At 37.3% G+C, this 21964-nt stretch overlaps 2 protein-coding genes across 13 annotated transcripts in view; one reads left to right on the top strand and one right to left on the bottom strand.

The window, feature by feature from the left end:
- The window catches only part of Ten-m (teneurin transmembrane protein Ten-m), a 683381-nt gene that overhangs the window by 506043 nt on the left and 155374 nt on the right, over nucleotides 1-21964 (bottom strand). The gene's annotated exons all lie outside the window — the stretch shown is intronic.
- On the top strand, nucleotides 247-7132 carry LOC145970915 (sialin-like). Of its 4 annotated transcripts, none has more exons than XM_083097984.1 (7): nucleotides 247-714; nucleotides 2257-2590; nucleotides 3457-3733; nucleotides 3893-4478; nucleotides 4713-4845; nucleotides 5506-5747; nucleotides 6292-7132. In XM_083097984.1, the coding sequence occupies exons 2-7, from the start codon at nucleotides 2587-2589 to the stop codon at nucleotides 6481-6483; spliced, it is 1434 nt and encodes a 477-aa protein (XP_082954110.1). In that variant the 5' UTR covers nucleotides 247-714; nucleotides 2257-2586; the 3' UTR covers nucleotides 6484-7132. The 4 variants fall into 4 exon arrangements, with proteins under 4 accessions (XP_082954110.1, XP_082954111.1, XP_082954112.1 ...); XM_083097985.1 differs by lacking the exon at nucleotides 247-714 and adding an exon at nucleotides 1208-1431; XM_083097986.1 differs by lacking the exon at nucleotides 247-714 and adding an exon at nucleotides 1940-2183.

The following is a 21964-nucleotide window of genomic DNA, read 5'->3' as shown; positions in this document are numbered from 1 at the left end:
AATCGTGTAAACATAGTCGTCAAAATAAAATGGATTTATGTCAGAAAGGCGCTCATTCATCTCTCTTTAACGACGTGTGATGCACGATGCGCAATAAACAGAAAGATAATCGTGTAGCCATTATTATAGCAATCTACCAATCTATCTAGTTTATCTGAAATCGGTCGACGGAAAAGGATGACGCGTGCGTGTTGAATATAATTCAGTGGGCGTTACGGATGTGTCTAGATATCCGTAGACTGTTGTCGTGATCGGCGGGAGGTCGTCTCAGGATGCGCTCCGGAACGTTTCTCATCCGTCTGGACACGGGCTCACTGGGGAGACCCCATTATCCTCAGCCCGTAAACATTAAGCGCGGCGTCTCGCCGACGGATATCTGTTAAGAATGTACCGTATATATCGTGTGCCACCGTGTCGCAGCAAGAGGAAGGGACTTGGGAGAGCCTCGGTGCCCGGCTACTCATCGAGATAACGGCCGGAACATCCACGTTGGATATCACGCGAGTAAGACCTTGCGTATCTTCAACTGCCAGCGGAGACGAAACACTGTCGACGTTTGTATAATCAAAATAGAGGCGCACTTGGCATTAATTATCGCGCGAGTAACAGCGCGTGAATTCACAGACCATCGTCAAGACCGGTTTGAGAGAAGAGTGTGAGTGGTGCAACACTGTGCTATCCCGTCGGAATTTCATTTTCAACGAGTAAAAAAGGGTGAGCTATCTCACAAGATCACCTTGAAAGTCAACTAGTCACACGACTGCAAATATGCCAAACTGCTGTTATTTTAATCAATCATTTATTTAACATTAATTATTAATTATATATCAATTATGTTTCATTGTTATTTATTATTTATAATATTTTTTCGTCATTTATTAATTATAATTAAATGTTACATAGTATAACACATGCTATTATTATTTATTATTTATATGTTTTTGTTATTATCTATAATTATTTATTATCTATAATATATGTTTGATTTTATTTATTATTTATAATTTTATTACATTATTATTTCATTTTATTTTATTATGATATACATAGAGTATTTAGCAAAATTCGGCAAGGTTCTTGAAATTTTTTCATGATTATGCAATTGCACTAAATAATTCTGTAAATATAGCATTTATGCAACAGTAGATAAAAGCGTCGCTCAAACCGATTCTATTTAATGACGTGGCAAATACAAGGCAGTCTTGTTTGTATTATAGAACCACTGACGGTGCGAATTAACTGAAAGTTAAAACGCGTCCGCTTTCATAATCTAGTTTAGTGACTGTGTGACCGCCGGTCAATTCGTGTCGAACTGTCTTTTGTAGAGTAACTCACACATTCCGTTATACCTAGTTCCAGTAACAGTCGTGCATGCGTCATCAAGTAGTCTATCCTGTTATCTTTTATCATTTCTCTATCACACTGTGCATTGTAAATATATAATATATTCTTTATGTCTCTTGAAATTATTTATACATAGTGTTTCGAAACTATCATGACTCATCTACTAAATCATCTTTTACTTTGAAGAAGATTCTTAGTGGAAATGTTTAATCAACAGATGTCGATTGGTAAATTTTCATTAAATGGAAAGGAAAATTATTAGAGAAATATATTATTAGAAATATATTAATTATTAGATATATTAATTATTAGAAATATTAGCTTCATAATTTTAATGAATGATAATAATTTCGACACTGTGTAGATATCGAATAAATACTGTAAAGATAGTTTCAACATCACGATATTATCTCATAAACTGAAATTGATAAAGTATAGTACGGTGCAGAAAAGATTTGTAATTTATTGTCACAATATAAGTAAATATTTATACTGTGATATCGTATTTTAAAGTTCTTAAAGAATATTGTGTCAGTTTTTACAGATTATTGTAGCACTGGAAATTTGCGTAAGAATGTTATTTCACATTTAGCAAAGGAACATATTTAAAGACATTGACATTGAAAATGGAAATATCGGCTATTGTTTAAGCGCGATATTGAAAACAAACTAGCGCATGCATATGTTATCTAAAAAATATAAAAGACAAAAACAACTGTCTTTCGTATGACGTCGCTTGCCATTTGAAAAAAAAAACTTTTTCCACGTAGCAACCTTGTAACCTTAATATATGCATGTAACTGTTATCGTGTCGGCGTAACGTATTTACGAGAGGAATCGTATGTAAAGTCGTAAAACACAGCGGACTATTGACTTTGCAAATGACTGGCAGTACGCTCTTCTCTCTCGCAGCTTAATCACACATCAATAGGAGTAATTCAACTCGGAGTCGACACACAAGTTTAAAAAAGACATTCGTGGAGGAGGAATCTCTGGGTGTCATCGTACCGGGTGGCGTCTCTTCGTCAGTGATACACTTCGATAGTTGTCATCGAGCTTGGGTGCGCGAACGAGAGCGAGAGCGAAGAGCAAAGTCGCATAAAATTCTGAAGGTAGTGATGATAGTGTATCGATAGGAAAACAAACGATACGAAAACAGCGACACTGGCGTAACGATTTGAAACGTGATGATCATCGATGTCGTCGACTCATTAACCGAGGTCACGTTGAATATTCAGAACGATGGGTAAGAAAATATTCCCCGTTTTATTAGTGTCTACGTAGCTGCGGAATTTTGCAAGCAATAATTTTATTATCTCTCTTGAGCGTGCTATTTTGAATGCGCGGTATAAAAGAAATTTATATTTGACTTTTTTACACATATAAACAATAAATCGCGTTATTTTATTATTATTTGCCTCGAATATTCGATGCCGCTTCTATTTTTACGCAAGATTTTTGTAATGTAAATGTGTGCATAATAATTTAGAAAATTACATGTATAAAAATTAATTTTTAGCTTATCTTATTTTAAGGAATAATTTATTATTCGTGAGTCTGCTAATGAATTTATTTCGTGTACGCACACATGCGTATTATTTCCTCTTGTATTTTGCGATAGTGCATTATAATTTGTTAGGTTAATACAGATTAAACGGGTGAACTCTCTTCTGTTTATACTACGTGTTATTTTACATATCTATAAAAAACCATAAAAATGATTTTCGTAATTTATTAAAATAATATCCGCGCGCGCTTGCACATTGTTAAATTACGCGAGTAGAATAATTTATATTTATGCCTATGCAATTTATATTTGTGCCATATGATATCGTTTTCATCTACACTGATATATTTATCTATAATATTACATAATTTATACACACATGTATATAAATAAATATGTAAATTATTTTAAAGTAGCTTGCAAAATTTCAGGTATTGACTGTCACTAATATTCTTAAAATAATTATCAAAAATGAATGATAGTTGATTAGTCTCGATTAATCATAAGACTTGGATGTAACATACTATTGATCGAACATAAAATTACTATTAATTGATACCTGCATTTCCAACATTAACACTATTCTCTTGCAATAACAATTTTAGAGATACGCGTAAGGTACTTGTTCGCTATAATGCTATGCATTGCGAACATGATTATTTACGGTCTGAAGGTGAATATCGCGACGGCTATTATCGGTATGGTGAAGAAGAAACCTGGCGTATCAGATTGGTCGGATGAATGTCCAGAATTTGATGTTCCGGAAAAAACTGACATTGATGGTCCGTTCGATTGGTCGTCAAGAGAGCAAGGTCTGGTCGTTAGCATTTATTTTGCGGGATATCTCGTCGGTATGTTTCCGTCGGGATATTTGGCGGATCGGTAAGTAATTGTAGAGAAAGAGACTCACCAACAGACTTTTTTCTCCTATAAACATAACATGTATAATTTAAAAAAATTAATTAAAAATAAATATATATATTTTTTTGTCTTAAACGCATATCTTTAGTTCTAATAAATATATTATTCTTCGATGCATAGGTTCAATACCAAGTTCGTATTGCTATTCTGCGTGCTGGCGAACGGGGTCTTAACGATGTTGGTACCGGTTTCCGCGAACTCACTGTACGTACTATACTTGGTGAGATTTTTAACCGGCCTCGTGAGCGCGGCGAATCTTCCTATAGTGAACGTTCTCTTGGGCACATGGGTTGTGTACGAGGAGAAGAGCACGTGGGTCGGTATCATATACGCCGGCACGTCGCTCGGCACCGTAGTATCTATTCTTACCTCGGGATTGATATTAAATTTCGTGGGCTGGAAAGCTATTTTCTACATCCACGGAACGTTACCGTTGATTTGGTGCGTCGTCTTTTATATATTTTTCGCCGGCTGTCCGGAAGAGCAAAAGTACATATCGGAGCAGGAGAGATCGTTCATCGTCAATTCGTACGGCCATCGTACGCCCGGCTCCGCGAAGATGAAGGTCCCCTGGAAGAGTATATTCACGTCGGTGCCATTTTTGGCGCTAATCGCCACTAATACTCTAGGCAACTTTTGCTGGTACTTCTTACTGACCCAGTTACCGCTTTACATGAACAAGATTTTGCGATACGATATCGCATCGGTAAGTCAATGATGAAAATAATCTTTTTTTTTTATTTTGCTGTAAACATAAATTATTTTACTTTAATGAAAATATTAAATTCTCTCGTTATTATAAGCATAAAATCATATTTTATAATATATATTTTGCATATAATATTAATTTTGTTCTGCAAAACTTTCTACACACACAGTTTATAATCATAAAATATAAATTTCAACTTGTATGTAAATATTCTCAATCTGTTTTATATAGAACGCCGCTATTGTCTGCACGCCATATCTCGTAAATGCCTTCACTAATCCGCTAATCGGAAGAGTTTTAGATTGGGGACGGAAAAAGGGATATTGGTCGCAGACGGTTGCTCGTAAAATTGCGGTATTCATAAGTACGTATTTCAAATGCAAAATAAATTATTGCAGACTTCATTCTTCCCCAAAAATTATTACATATATAAATAGAGATTCCTTCTTTATTCAAAGTTAAAAATGAATAGCTTATAAATGGTCTTATAGAATAAAATAATAGAATTTCGTCAAATATATATATTCATCAAAATTATTATAATTTTTAATAAGATATTACAGTATCTATAAAAATAAAACGGGAAATAAATATAAAATACTTTCTTTTGCACTGTTTTCTTTTAATATTGATTGCTTATATAATTAAAAACGCAGTTAAAGATAATCTTTCTTTCTTATTTTAGCACCAACAATTATATTAGCGGATATAATGACACAATTAAACTTGAACACACATGTAATTTACATATTAATGAAATGAAGATGAGATATTGTTTGCAAATTTTTTTACGTAATTCCGGATATGAATCAGTGTGACATTACAATTCTTTTGTCACTACTTCTAATAACAATGTTTAAAATCGGTTTGCGTAATATTCATATCGAATAATACATCGTTGGTTCTTACATTAGTATATCATGTGTTTTGGAAAAATATATTTTACTCGCATCATTAATTTAGTTTCACGTAAGACTCGTTATACAATTTCATACATAATCCGAGACGTTTTTTTCTGTTTCAGGTACTATACCGCCTAGCATTTTTCTAGTTATTATCTCGTACATTGGCTGCGATCGCGTGACATCGACCGTGCTGCTAACTTTGAGCATAGTAGTCTGCGGTGCTATATTCGTCGGTCACCTTTGTAATCAGAACGACCTGGCCCCGAATTATGCGGGAATTCTCATGGGCATCACAAATACCCCGGGCACCATATCCGCCTTTATCCTGCCGCCGATAGTCGGTGCCCTCGTAGCGGAAGGAGTGAGTGAACATTTCTAACGCCAATTATAGAAAAAACGTTAACGCGATCGAGAAATGTCTGCTAAGAACAACATGACGTAATCGTCGATTTCTTCGAATCTTTAATAAGTTATCCGCGCGAATTCCACTTTTCTCAAGTTCTACGGAAAGTGGAACGGCTTTAAGCCGATAAGGAAGTTAAGTTGACATTTTCTCCGGGAGACACTGAATCCTAATTGCACAATCAACTGCAAACTTAACTTTATCGTAACATTAAAAGATAGAGAATGAGATTTATAACGTTATATTATTTGCTTCTCATCGTAAAGTAATTTCCAAAGTAATTTCTCAGAAAATTATCAAGTAATCGCAAAATATTCAGATTAAATTTCTTACAACATATGTATTTTAAAGTGTAGATATAAAAATAATGTTCAATATTTTGTTTATCTATTTTATTATATTATCGCGTTTATGAGAGAGAGAAATTGTCGTATATGGTATATCGTATTTAATTTTTTATTTCTATTTTTTATTTAATTTGTTTATTTATATTCTCCTACAGCATACTATGGCGCGTTGGAGAGTCGCGTTCTGGATCACGATTGTCGCCCAGGTTTCGGCTTTCGTGATATTTGCGATTTTCGGATCAGCCAAAATCCAACCGTGGAATTACCCGCCTGCGGATGTGGAAGATTGGGACGCCGACGAAGGACAACAGCAACAGCAGCAGCAGCAACAAGAAACGAAAACTTAGGTTGAGACTATTTTCGCATAGTCACATATTCGCGTAGTCTCCTTATTAAATAATTCAAAAACATTTTTTTTTTACAAAAAAGAACCTATCTTACTAAAACGAAAAACTTTTGCAAGTTAGACAAATTATGATAGTATATTAAGATAATTTCTTACAAAAGACACGTGCACATATGTTCGCGATTTCCATCTATGACGACTCATATATTTACATATATAAATTTTTTTACTCGATGTGACATTGCCAATCATTTTTTTGATAATTTTATTGATATTAATCAGCAGATATACTCTATATACTCTGTATATCTTTATGTGTAACTCTACTACTGTTTATAATATTATATAAATGCTTTCAATTATCTACATATTGATAATATCTTGTACAATATATATTTCTTCACCAAGTTCAATCTGTGAAGATACGTGTTCTTTACAAGATATTATCAATGTCAAAGTTTAGCTGCCTTATACGGGCAGCATTTTTCCTAGAACTTGTATTGTCCTTGCAAAAAATTTCGTATATAACCACATTTGTTATTTGTTATTTCGATTGTCATCAATTTAAATATTTAAATTGAGAGAATAAAGCGAAATTTTATATTTAGATATATTTCGAAAATAAAATTGCAAAACATGTTTGATATAAATGAGTCGTCTTGTTGCATGACAAATTCAACTACATTCCAAAGTTCACGAGAGACTCAAGGATGCCTTGACGTGCTAAGGTTTACGCAATGATAATTAGAGTTGCGAGACTGCTTTTAATGACGAGCAACCAATTAAGGGGCCACTCGGCACAAAAATTCTTATCCCAATTAGATCGCGACGTCGCAACTGCCAGTCGACGCTCAGACGAACGTCAGAGAAAAAGGACGAAAAAGCACGAAAGGTTCACAGATCGCACCGGCAGCGGGGGATATATTTACGACGCTTGAAATATTACGTTTGTAATCTATTTCCAGCCTATAGCCGTTCGACGATGCCATGACGAGAGGCGAGCGGTAGCCATTTCGCTCTCGCCGCGCGCTAAGTCATTTCTTCTTCCTTTAAATATTACCGACCAGCGCGATAGAAAGGCTTGCGGTTCTGGACGAGGGAATATTGAGACCCTTCTATATCTTTGAAAATTTTATCAAACGAAAATACGTGCTTTATATTTTTAATCTATAGACTATTATTGATCATTATTTCTTGAGAAATTTAAGAACTTATGTTATTACAATGAATATATGTCCTTTCCTTAAATATTTATCAATTTATAATTTTTTTTGTAAGCTTTCAAAGAAAAATATATAAATGTCAAGTATTTCTTGGAGTGATCATTATTACAATATTGAATATAATAATTTTAATTGACTAATTTTAAAATTTGGGGCACTTTCCGAAGACGAGGCAAGCACGAAAGACAAAAAATCTCGTTGGACTTAATATTCTAGTAAGCTTCTCCTTGTAGGGATGCGCCGATGCGCGCGAGCCAGAGCTTCTCTTCATCGTGTTTACTAATTCATGAGATGAATAACTTAAGGATAAGCGTTCACGCGGTATGAATAATGCTTATTCGTCTTCTTAACCCCTTGAGCAGGTGACCCGTTCCTTGTATACGCCATCCAAACCCGGCTCGGACGATCCATCGTTCGATCACTGCTCTCAACGTGGGAAAACACCTGCCGCTGTCTATCACGCCGCTTGTTGACCGATCAAGATTTTCTCTCAGACTAACATTCCGCCTTCGAAACTTACGATTAATACCTGTCAATAAATATCTGATCGTATATAATCCGAGCCAAGTATCTGTAATCGATCGTTTCCGATAAATTTTATGGTCGATTGTCTCTCGTACCTGTCCCTACTTTATCTCAAGCTTGCGTGCTTGCGTGGATGCTGGGTTTCGCATTATGAAGATCCACGAGTGAGGAAGCCAGCCGAATCGACGGAATATCCGTGCATTTATTCGCGGAATGCCCGGAGATTCGCGTATGCTTCGTGCATTCTTCTATTTCCGTGATGAATATTTTCAATTTTCCAGATTTCAACGTAACTGCCGGCCCGTCTGACGGCTGTCCGAAAAGTCGGCAGACAGTCGACTAATTTACATAGAGTCCGATATTTTAAGAAGATTAATCGACGCATAGACCGTACACAGTAGACCGTTCGTTGCCCAGCGAGACGCGACTAGTCGGTGAAAAATTCCCTCCGTTTCCAAGTTATCTGTCAAAATGGCAATTAATCAAGCGGTAATTATAAGTTCCGCACATCTTTCGTCGGGCCGTCGTCTCGTTTGCTTAGAGAGGCACGTAGTAGTCCGTAGTTGCGGGTCGCTCGACAGGGGCGGTTAATCAATCCTGGAGCTCGTTACAGCCGAGCACTACTACGGTACTTGAAGTGGCGTTAACGCATCCGGAGCGCCACTAAAATGTCAGGAATTGTTAATCTACCCCGGAAAACGCGCGCGCGCTTAACGCACGCTTGATAACACACCGCCTCGCCACCAACTACCCCTCGCTTCCCACCCCCACTCGAGAGGGTTACTGCGAATAAACCCTTACTTTCCAGTTTCTGACCTCTTCCTCTTCGCGCGACAATCTTGCGAGCTTGCTTCTCCCGCTTGGCAAGGGAAGCTTGGCGGGAGATATTCGTACCAGACCGCACCGTTATTACTAGCGATAAATCGCCACCTTTAATAAGAGCTCGCGCGCGACATACGCCAGACGGAAGCCAGAAACGACGACGACGACGAAAGGATGGGGAATTTAAGGGGCGAATGGGCTAGAGTACACTCTATTCAAACGATATCCGCTCGATTTGACCGAGTTCCCGATGATGATAGTCGACACTGCGCTGTCTCTTTATTATATCGCCTGATGGCGCGAACGATTTAATTTTGGATATCTCGCTACGCGCGCGATAAATATATATATTTCGCGTATAAAATACGTGGCGGCGCGTTACGAAAATTTATTACATTTTACTGGAAGATAATATTGTAACGCGCCTATCTAACGCGCTATCAACGTATACGGTGGAGTTTTTGGTATGTATATGATCCGTGGGATATGATACGCTGATGATTTATTGCCGTTCGTTTTGATTGACGTTGTAACAAGATAGTAAACGTATTTCACGTGGCGCCGCGTTTTAATCCTTTCTATCCCGATATCGACGTTGTATGTACGCGCCATTGTGCCGCGTCAAGCTTTTACCCTATAATATCAACAAGCAATTAGTGACGCGTGCAAATATTTCTCGAATACTTAGAATATGCGGCTAATCTGTTTGGCTGTAACGGCACTAGTGTAAGCGCACTTCCGCTTGCGTAAATATAACTTAATGATAATATATGATGACAGTCATTTTTATATTATACATTAAGAAAAAAAAATACACATGTAAATGTAATGGAAGATTTGGACAATGATTTTGATTGAACGCGCAATAAATTGGTCTCGATCTGGAATTTGGATAACTATTAAAAATAGATCCATATTAGAAGGAGGAGTGGAAGTGGCAGATATGTCTAAATCATATGTGAGCATGTTGGGAATGCGTATTCAATCAACAATTTCCTTTTAACGTCAGAAACGGATTTATTGAAGTCGAAAAAAATTAATTTATTTTCTTCTTAATTATTATTGTTATATTGGTATTATTATATTTATATTATATTTATATTTATAGTATTTATATTTATATTATTTATATTATTATATTATTTATATTATTTATATTATTTATATTATTTATATTATTTATATTTATATTATTTATATTATTTATATTTATAGTTATTAAACAAAATAGAAAAAGTTAAAAAATATTTCAAAATCTCTTATAAAATAATGTGCACACATATGTGACCGTTGAGATTAATTATTCGTTAAAGAATTTTATATATTAAACTTAAACTTAATATACATCAATTTCTTTGAAAAGATTAGACAAATGTATATAAGTAAAATCAAATTCGAAATGTGCTCAATACGAATCGAACATTCAATCGGAGCCGTATCGGAGCTCTTTATAGCAGATTTTTCTGAAGAAGCTATGAAAAAAAAAATAATTTTTGTAGTCATAAGTTTCAGCAAGAGCAGTGATGCCACGATTCGCAACAATTAATTTGAAGAAAATAGACGATATTCGCATACGAGAAATGTATTAAATTGTTTTAAATTGTCGAATTTAACTATAGTTGCAGTCTGCTTCAATTATTGTACTTGAACATTCCCTGTCAAACATATATATGCACAAAAAGAATTTTTGACATTATTATTCATCGCTGCTTACAAACTAGGATAAGTAATAAGAAATATACAATAATAATACAGAAATTTCAATACGATAGAGCGACAAAAAATATCGTTCTCGGGATGTAATAAAAACGAAATGTCCCCACAAATATGTAACGATCGAAAGACTTCATTGCGACGCTTCTCTTATTAGGAAATGTCGACCTACTTATGACGATTATTTTCAGTACACGTTAGAATTCTTTTTACGTGAATCAGAGATGCTGCATTAGCGAAGAAATTGCAGTTTCATGAAAGCTGGGTCACCGTGATGACGATATTTTCTCACGCGTATGTGTTGAGCCATGATTATTTCTTTACGGCTCACCCCGTTCATACAAGAATGCATTCTGCCAAGAGACGGGAAGTGAGGAGGAAGGAGAAGACGCGGTTTTGCTAAAGAAGTCGATGCGCCAGGTTTTCAAGGCAGTGAAATAACGCGGAGAACGCGGCTGTGGATGAAACGCGGGAGGTGGGAAAGGGAGAGAGGGGAAGCTCGAAACTCGGTCACCCTGTTTTCAATTGACCAGCTTCCTCTCTCGCGGCGTAGCCCGCAGTCCTGACTGCATTGTACCAACTTCCTGCAGATTTTAGCTGTCATCCCTCCCGCATGTTTCATATTTTAAACGGATCTGCGGAGGAGAGGGGAGATCGGCCGACTGTGTGTCGCTCCGGGACGATCGACGTGGACGAGCAGCATTGTATAAATATGTATGTATATATATATATATGCCAAGTATACACACGAGGGAGATAGGGGAGAGAGGTCGGCGCAATCGCGGACCTATGTCAAAAACCATTCGACCGACCGATCGCATCCTCGTCGCGGATTCGTGACGGAGAGAACGGTTCAGAAGGGGACCACCGCTTAATCGGCGGTCGTCGCTGCATCGGATTTTGATTAGCGCGACCATGTCACGTTCGTCCGTTCGTTTGTCAACGGATAAAAAAATGCATCGCGCGTACACATCGCGTATTAACTCATAAACTACACACACACACACACACGTCTACAGACGTGTTCTTGTCTTTGAATCGTATTCGTACAGATTCGTTCTGTTCTTCTTGACGATTTTTAGTGTCCTTTAACATTAAACGTATTCGAATAATCATGGATTCACATTTTCGAATAAGTATTATCGTCTGTAACTTATAGCATAAATTAAGTAAATTAATCAAACATTGCGTTGTCGTGTCGCCACTTTTTGCTATTGCTCTGCTTCAGCTACCGGATTATCTTTTTGTCATCATGTACAAACTCTGCGCATTAAGTTAAAATATTCGAGCACTCTGTGCATAATATAGTTCTATGACTTTTAAAACAGGATTATGTATATACGTCAGCGCATGCAAAAGCGAGAAAAGGCTTTCTCGTTTGACATATAATTATATTCTCACATGAAACGTCAGTGCGTTCCACGCACGGATTTTCTATTAAATATTAGACCGACATTTGTGCATTTAACAAAAACTGCAAAAAAAGACCTTTGAAAAATTAAAACGTTACTTTAACATTAGTCGGTTGATTAAATAAAAAATGAAATTTAGAGCACACACTTTTTATTAACTATTTTAATAAATTGAGTTTGATAAAATAATGATAAGATAAAATTCAAGCGTATTTTCAAGAAGGTGTATAAGTTAATTCTCGGGATAACTGATCGGCCTGGCCGTATAAGATAGTTGATCGTACGAGAACATAAACTTGGCGGACGCGGCGAACAGCTTGTACCCCCGTCGTATAATTTAATCATATCTTCACGCCCCTCGAGCGATAGAGCCGACGCAAGGCCCCTTCGTTTTCAGGCCGTGATATAGAGCTGGCAAAGAGCTCGGGGTTATTAGACGCGTTCATTGTTGTGCGTTCGTACTTTATTGTTGTTTCAATTACGTTTGAGAGAAAGGCTGCACCCTTTCGACTCGCTCTCCTCCTGCTCTCTATGTGGCAACTGTTTCTCTCTCACCCCCCTCATCCGTTCTTTCGACTACCCCCGCGAATCGCGCCCAAACTCGCGTTCTCCTCTTCCGTCGCCGTCCCTTTCCCGCCTGTCCCCTCCCTCCCCACCCTTCACCTTCCCCCTGAAACCCCGTCGAAAGCCGTCAGCATATTGCGCATGCATAATTTAACGTGTTCAAACAAATAACAAAGTTTTCGCATGCTGATGAGAACGCCACCGCGTCCGGATTTCGACTGCCACCGACTGGCAGTGACATATTTTCATTTGACACGCGGAGACGGGGCGGGCCCGACCGGAGGAATTCCGCAAATCTGCGCTGCATGATCGATCTCTCTCTCTCTCTCTTTCTCTTTTTTTCACGTTCAAACGCGCCGGGCCATGAATACTCGGAAATAACCCGTGAAAAAATAACAGGCCGAACAACGTGAAACTTCGCGTCGGATCGCGTCTCCAAAGCACGAATCGATAATAATTTGAATAAAAACTGCGTCCGCCTAATTTTCCACGAGGAAGACAAACTCGGAGATTCGCGCTGAAAGATCCTTGAATATTACAAAGCGTAATTATACAGACGAGCCGGGCTATTTTTTCCGGCCGCAAGAAGCGTACTTCCGGTCGAGTGATGCGATAACCGTTTACAGGTCTCGCGTGATCGTCGACGTCTCTTTCTCTTTTTTTCCAACCATCAAACTTGCAGAAAGACGGAGCGTGTTGTAAAAAGGTGGCGCGACTTCGACGAGTACTCTTTGACTTGCGTGCGAAGGACGAAATATATAGCCAATAAAGTACACCACCCTCGACATACATATCTCGGATATGTTACCGGTGGAAGAGATATCGATGTGGAAAAGAAATGCGGATTTTACGTCTTGTACAATTACTAACGAAATAAAGCATAATTATGAGTCTGAACAAGAACAAATAACAGCCACGGCCGTTAGCTAATCTATCCTTTATTGCCTCTATAATCGTCGGGGAACGCCGCACAGGAGTTAAATCCCGAAGAGCTGGCCAAAACTTTAAAAAATAAAAATTTGAGTCTAAGAATTTTGACTAATGGACAGAGGAATGTGATGTATCTAAATACAAAGGAACAAGAGTCTATCCTTATATCTGCGTTTGTATGTTCAAATTTAGCTTTCGTTCAGAGTGCAATGCATCGCGCAATAAAGCAAAGAAATTTACGGTTCATTATAAATTGAATAATGAAAGTGAAATATTCGATTTTAATTTCATGAAATAATTCATAGAGCAATTCGTGGAAACGACTCCTGCAAGTGTAGAAAATGTTTTTTACATTAGTACAACCTAAATTTAATTTTTACCTCGTTAAAATAAGGCATTTGAGGTTTTGACCAGCTTTTCGAGATTTGGTCTCGCCAGCTAAAGCGGTTCAATTCCCGTACCGTTTGCACGGCAATTCGCTTTTATCGCGAGATGCTTTAAAGATAGACAAGTAAACGAGCTTTAAGTGCCATAAAAACCCGGCGTTACAATTGACGCGTCAAGCGAGTTACTCCGAAATCTTGCCGATCGGTCAACGTCTCGTCTCGAGACGTCGAGCTTTCATCCTGTTCATTTTCACCGTTAAAGGTGAAGCTTACGGTAAACATAGCGTGTCGCGACGATAATTACTTACGTTATATTCTCGCGATGTACGATCTCGACGACAGCGCGTGGCTTATAAACTCATCGCTCGTGAGCTCCATCCCCTTTAATGGGAAAGCGTGTACCACGTTCGGTTAACTAAAGCGTTATTAACTTCCAAAGTAAACTCACTCTTTTCCTCGTGGCATACTTTAGTCGCGATATACGCGCGGCAAAGTCGCGGGGCATAATCATAATGCTCGATGCGTTACATAATGCTCGAGGAGAAACTAAGCCCTTATGTACGTATGCAAGCTGGTATTCGCCCGGTCCGGCTGGCAATTTGCCTTTGCATACCGCAGTCTCACTCCAAGTATGAATAATAATGACCCTGGATATGTGAATTACGAGGCGATTATCTACGAGACGGTGGAGGAGAGGAGGGGGAAGGAAGGAAGGCCGACGCGGGTTGTAGGTGGACCTCGCGCTGGTTATTGTACCCCGGCGTGTATAACGCTCTTGAGAATCGATTCTGTTATTCGATATAATAATGGCGATGTGCCAGATGTATATTTTCCTATAGATGGATATATTAATAAGTAGGTGGAAAACATGTTATTACAAGATGCTCTTAAATTATTCTGGATGTATATATTTTTTCGCGATTAAAAAATCATGCCAATGCAAATTTCTGGGGGTGGCTTGGATTCTACTGCGTTAATACGTAATTAAAAATTGTGATTAATTTATATCATCAAGATTCTTAGTGAATTCAAGTTTATTCGTATTGATTATGAATTGTCGTGAAAAGATAATAATTACGTAAGGTATATATTTTTTGATTTTTAAATTACGTAAAGTGAATATTCTTAGATTTTTTTCTTAAATCGAATATTCTATTAGAATATCCAGCGTAGAATGGGGTAGATCTTGATGCAAAGTTTTTCCGTAAGCGGCGCCACTTGACGGATCTACCCCTTTGAAAAAGGCAGAAAAATTTAAAGAGACTATATATGCAGAGTATATATTATCAGTAAATATTTTCAAATTAAAATAAATATATTAATTACCTATTAATTTTGCTATAAAATAATAAAGATAATTTGGAAGAATTTTATTTTGTGCGAAAGAAAACTCATCCATCGATAGATTTGTGTATTTCTTTATTTCTTTATTCTCTCAATTTTTATATATCCTTATTTTATAAAATACGATTCCGCAATGTGTGTATATGTGTTATAATCTAAATCTCTTGTATCTCTTGTATTTGCATGCAAATTGATATAAATAATTGTCGTGTTTGTGTATGTGTGGGTCTGCGGGTAAATAAAGATCCACTTTACTCCGAAAATGATAATATTTTACATCGATAATCTGGTTAAGTTTTTGAGACTTTTATCGCATTTATGCACACGTGCAATCGAATTGAAAGGCTTTAATATTCGACTTTATTCTCTTTTATGATTTAATGCTATATTTAGAAGTTTTAAAATGTAAAAACTGTTATATCCGTCGCATTCCATTTTCTTTTTTTTTTGGCGCATGTGTTTGAAATACATAAGAGCAGTCGGAGATACATTGCACATATCTTGTTTCGCTATGTATCTGTCCACCGTCCGGCTTCCAATTGTTTAAGTTTCGCGAACCCGCGTTGTGACTCGAGAGGGTAAGAAGGATCTGGACAAAGGATCGGCGAGTATCCTCGCTGTGTGTGATTTGTCAAAAACATTCCCTCGCCAAATTCGTACCGCTTTGCCGTGATGAGTATATGTATGCGGTGTGGTATGCCTCTCGCATTCGTTTAAACGAATGCCAGACGGCGGGTAGCGCTCGGATTGAAAAGAATGGCTTGAAAGGCAAGAACGTGGTTTATGCAATATTAATTTCCTCGTATTAAGGTTTTATAGAACTTCAAACATTATGTCATTTTTCTTTACGCTTATAAATATTCATTAATACATTTATGTAACGTCAAAATGTAGTCTATTTAAAGAGAACATATATATTATATTATATATTATATATAGTTTATAAAATTGCATATACATCATATTATTTATATTGGACAATTTATATTGGAAATTTATCATGTGCAAATCGGTGTCAGAAAATTACGTTTTAATCACTAAACATTTTTCATTAAATATCTCAAAAACTATAAGAGACCGCTAAAACAAAGAGAAAAATTAATCAGCATCCTCACTTTTACAACATATGTAAAGATCAAAGTCATCGGCGAGGTGTCCGTTAATAATTACCAAATTCTTTTTTGAATATAAATTTATGAAAATAAAAAAATTCTAATTTTTTATGCATACAATATCTAAATAATATATTATTATGAAGCAGTTTATAAAATATTACTATCTATATAAAAGTATTAATTAATACGAGAACATTTTATTTTATAGATATTTTAAATATATTAAAATAAAATCCAGAATATTTTATATATATATTATACTAATGTATAATGATAAATATGATAAATGAATGATAAATATAAATGATAAATAATTTAAAAATTATTTACCTCATATTGTTGCTTCGTACGTTGCCCAGTGATTTTTCAGACTTGCTTTTCCTCTTCTTTGCTATTTCTTTGTTACACTCACATTCACTCCCGAAAAAAGATTAATTAAGATTAATTATATACGCAACGACCGTGGGACACTTTGTACGGCACTCCCGATCGCGTAATAATTACAATTAAAAGTTTAGCAAGTATTAATTATAATTATCGTAACGAATTATGTTTCAATATTAATCGCGATTGCGTTTTATTGTTAGAAAGAAAATTTGACAATGTACGAAGTATTTCGCACCTTACTGCTCGAATGTTACCGTGTGAATGATATCGAGGCCCTGACATGTAAACACAGCGCGTCATACGCCGTCAAGGCCGAACGTGTTATTGTCGAAATATTTTACGTACTTTAACATATATACACGGAATATTAAAGTATATAGGGATGTTTTAGATTATATAAATTAATTAAATAATATTTTTATTAAAGGATTGATGTATCACGAAGCTTTTCATTATGTTAATTACTTCGATTTATGATTCGATTGTTTTGGCTGTGCGTTTTGAATCTAAATTATATTTAAATAATTGAAAAATAGAACGAGATAAAACGTCGGGGTCGAATTATATTTGATTAAAACGTAATTTTTTGACACCATATACATTGAATACACTATTTTACATGAGCTGTTAATGTATTAAAAGAGGCTTCGCCCTTTTTTTTGCATCTTCACTCCGAAAGAAAATTTCCATTTTGTGTAATCGGCGAGGTGTCCGTAAATAATTACCCGAATTACTTCTTTTTTAAGACTTTCTCGATTTTTTAGCGTACAATAAGAAGCAACTGTCGAGAGCGTTGTAACTTATTGCGTGGAATGCAGCGAAGACTATCGCTTACGTTAGATTTAAAAATCAAGTTAATGGTCAGCCCGTTATTTCCGCGAGATGAGCTACATCGCCGTTGCGCCTTCTTCTCACCTGGGGATGGAAACGGGGGAGGAAGGGCGTTTCTCTCTACCCGTCTCGCGCTATGATTGTAGCAGAATCCTCGGCAAGAAGTAATCTCTTTCTCCCGGTGCGCGGTATCTCGCGCCGAGGCGGGATATTTATTTATGGTGATTAATCACGCAAAGCCCGGAGACGCCGGATCCAAGAGAAGTGCCCGGAACTGAAGGAGGCACGAAAACGAGCAAACATTAGAAGCGGGACGATAAGACGGGCTCGCATAATGCCGCGGCAAAACGCTCCCTCCTTTTCTCTATCTCGAAACGTCACTGTCCTTTCCACTCTCAACCCTCATCCCCCTCCCCTACTCTCCCGCACCATAGTATTCTCTCAGTCGAACAAATCGCGCTCGCTACACTTCCTGACGATTCATTCCCGAGAACACTATTGCATCCGTTGATCTTTCGAGTCCTCTCGCTCTTCCGGCAACCGCGAAAAGCATCCATCCGCGTCCACGTTCTTCTCTGCATTGTTCTTTAAGTGAAGCTATTCGTTATTAAGATATTATAACCGATCGCCAACATCAATTTCCAGACGCATGCATTAATCGCGCGAGCTTAAAAAAAGAAAAGTATGTTTGAAGAGAAGCAAATAATCCAATAATCATTAATTAAAATTTTAATTCTAACAATTATCTTGAAAAATTAAGATTAATAATCAATTAAATATAACATAGTTATTGATCTGCATACATGTCTACACATATGTATGTCTGGTTGAACGAGTTAATTTTTAAAAGAAATCGACGAATTGTGCTTTTTGAATCGGATGAGGAAAGTTTAGCGGAAGTTTGTTTCGAATCCCGATCAAACAGTTAGTTAATTAATTGGGGCACGGATCGACGAATAAATCGTTGTCCGCGCGCAACCGGGTGGAAATAAACGTCGACTAGCACCGCAGATCGGAATGTCTGTGATCCGGACTAATGAGCAATTAGTAACAGAGGCGCTTGCTCTGTACCTAGTACAGCCAGCAAACGTGGCCGCCACATGCCTCGCGCTAAACACTGCCACCCAACTGCCTACTGTCAAAGATTTATCGTCCGGTTACATATGCATCCCCTCCCCCCACCGCAAGACTACGACTTCTCTTCGAGTATTTTTATAAATTGTCGAGATCGTTTCTTTTCTTTTTACAACACCTTCTTTAATCACAACGCGATGACTTGAATCGAATCTATGATATACGATACCTAAATATTTTATTACGCGATTAGTACCTATTTAATTTAATGCGATGATAATTTATAATTAATAATTTACAATTTAATTAAACATTTTTGTTTTTAGTAATTTCTAGATGATATATACAAAATATACAAAATATATACAATATATACAATTATTAGATATTCTCATTTTTTCTTTTTGCTTAAAAGCATGTGAAAGATTTTATTTAATTTGTTTTATTTTTTATTGCAAACTAATGTAAAATGATCGAGATGTTGATTTGATTTAATTGTATCCTATTTGGCATTATGTAATATAAACATTTCATGATTATAACGTGAACTTAAATACAGTGATTTCGATTACGATAATTTATGCAAATTTATTTGCTTATATTTGTAAAGATGTATAATTTTTTTGCTGAAAAAATTTGATAGCTTTTCGATACCTTTCATCTTGAAAATCCATCCGTATTTTACCTCGCGTCTCTGATCTTTTTGATCTTCTCAGAAGGATATTTGATGTTAAATATGTTTCGACAAATTTGTGGATGTACATTGAGCTGCGAGACAGTGACGCGTTACTCGAAATATCCGATTATTCGACGTCAAATTACACCGGCCAAGAATATTTCCAAGAGGAATTCGAGCTCGGATGTTATGTTACGAGCCGAGATCAAGGAATACGATCACCCGCGCGAAATAATCGTAGATCTCTCGCGCTCGATTTATCGTGAAATTCACAATTTATTTAACCCCCGGTTGGCAACGAAGCGATTCTGGGAGCGCCCGGGAAATCAGAGAGAGATTGTGTAGCAAGGGTTAAGAAAATCGATCGTTCGGCAAACACGCGGACGTAGCTGCTGGGTTATCGTGCGGAAGGAATGACGGTAATTGCCGGTTTTGTCTTCCGACGAGGCGACGATAGACGCCCTTTAGACGTTATGAAGCGGCCGCTGCCGCCGCCGCCGCCGTCTTTCACATCGGGATTCGACTTCGTCGTCGTCTTCGACGGCACTCGGTTCCGTAATATTAAGGCGCAGCCTGGGAACGATGACAAGGACGTGCCACCTCGTGTTCACTGGCGCATGGCGCACAATTTTAACTCGGGGAACGTCAAGTAATTCTCCATTAAGTGCGAATTACGAATAATTCACGTCGCGGAACGAGCCGAGATAGACGTGTACGTGTTAAAGGTTAAATGAAAGTTACATCTCATCGAACAATTTTAATTGACAGCAAATGCATTCTGATGTAAATCATTCTCAAGCGTAATCGTATACGATATATGTATAACGCATTCCTGATTTTTACAATTAACGATTACGTCACAATTTTAAATTGAAAATAAATAAAATTCTTACGTCACAATTTTAAATTGAAAATAAATAAAATTCTTACGTCGCAATTTTAAATTGAAAATAAATAAAATTGAGCGGTTTTTAGTTAATTACACGAACGCTTAAGAATTGCCAGACTATACGGATTAGCATGGGCCACAGATGCTGACGAAAATGGCGACATGATACGAACTCGAGCGGAATGACGTTTGGGCTTCGTTGATTAAACGTACAAAGGACTGAGTCTTCTTGCTCTTCGGGTCATTTACAGGACGCTGCGGACGAGGTGTCCTGCACCTGACGTTGCGAGGGTGGGCCTAGAGGTGGTACAGAAGCGTCAGGAAAGAGCCGAACAAGGAGAGGAAGGTCGGGCTAATTGGATGTCGGAGGCGCAATCTTGTGGTCTCCATTTGTCATTCGGTAGCGCGAGAACGCGACCCTCTCACGTGCTTCTCTACCTTCCGTCTCTATCTCCATTTTTCCTCGCGTTTCCGTAAAGCCCCTTCGCTTCAACACGCTTATACACTCACGTGGAATCTATCTTTGAATTCGGTGGTCGCACGGACGTTAGCCGGATATTACGAGAATTCTGAAGCCCCTTCGAACCTCCATGGAATTCGATCCACGTATCCCGGAGGTCGCGCCAAAAATCCCACGACTGCCGCCGTGATCGTGATCCCCTTCTTGTCGGCGCGCGTTCCCCGTGTACGAGCTACCCTGATTGGGATTCGAGAGATCTCATCGATTAGCAATGGAGAATCCGATAAGAAGTTGAACGCAGAGAGATAATTAAAGTGTTGTGTAAAAAAGAGAAAATGTTGGATAATTTTTTTCATGATAAATGTTATATTTTTGATAGAATTATTGCCGATAAATATTAGCTATAATTTCATTGATTAGAAATATAAGCGTAATCGTGCGATGTAAATTTACCTAAACTCGAATTTAGATAGATGTATTTTATTGAAAAGCGTGTATTTGAGCGATATTCCTTTTCGTACTTTAACGACAGTTTGCTCGAATGATCACCGGATATTGCAAGAATCTAGACATTACCTTTGCCTTTCCCCGGCATTTAATGCACACATAACTCATCTCACTGCAAGGCTCCTATAACTCTCGTCGTTGTATGTCCCGCGAACTAATTACCGTTGAAATTTACATGAACGAGGAACGAAGTATTAAGGTCGACACAAAGGCCGCGTTGTTGCATCAACCTTCTCGATTATAGATAAACGAATGATAATGCGCCACGTGTAATAAGAATATCCCGCGAGATTTGACATTTGTACAAGCGAGGGAAAAATCGATAAAATGTACATAAATGTGTTAATTCGTTAATCGATTTACGTCGGTTTAAGTCGATGTATACAACATATCATCGTAGTCATAATGTTTCTTTGAAGAAGACGGAGAAGCCGACTAATGATAATAAAAGTTCATGATAAGAACTCAAGGAAACACTGTTCCTACAAAGGTCCCTTTAACTTTCTCCTCATCAGTATTAATTGCGGCCGGTGTTATAAGGAATACGGAATACGCGCGATCACTTTGAGCAACAATCAACGATAGCGTAGGTTTTTCTCTCTCGCAAAGTTGAGTTTAGTATCA

Source organism: Camponotus vicinus, unplaced genomic scaffold, assembly GCF_025532165.1.
Source record: "Camponotus vicinus isolate PSW18456_S1 unplaced genomic scaffold, iyCamVici1.0 SCAF_4, whole genome shotgun sequence".
NCBI lineage: Eukaryota > Metazoa > Arthropoda > Insecta > Hymenoptera > Formicidae > Camponotus > Camponotus vicinus.
This window is presented reverse-complemented; position numbering and strand designations above follow the sequence as displayed.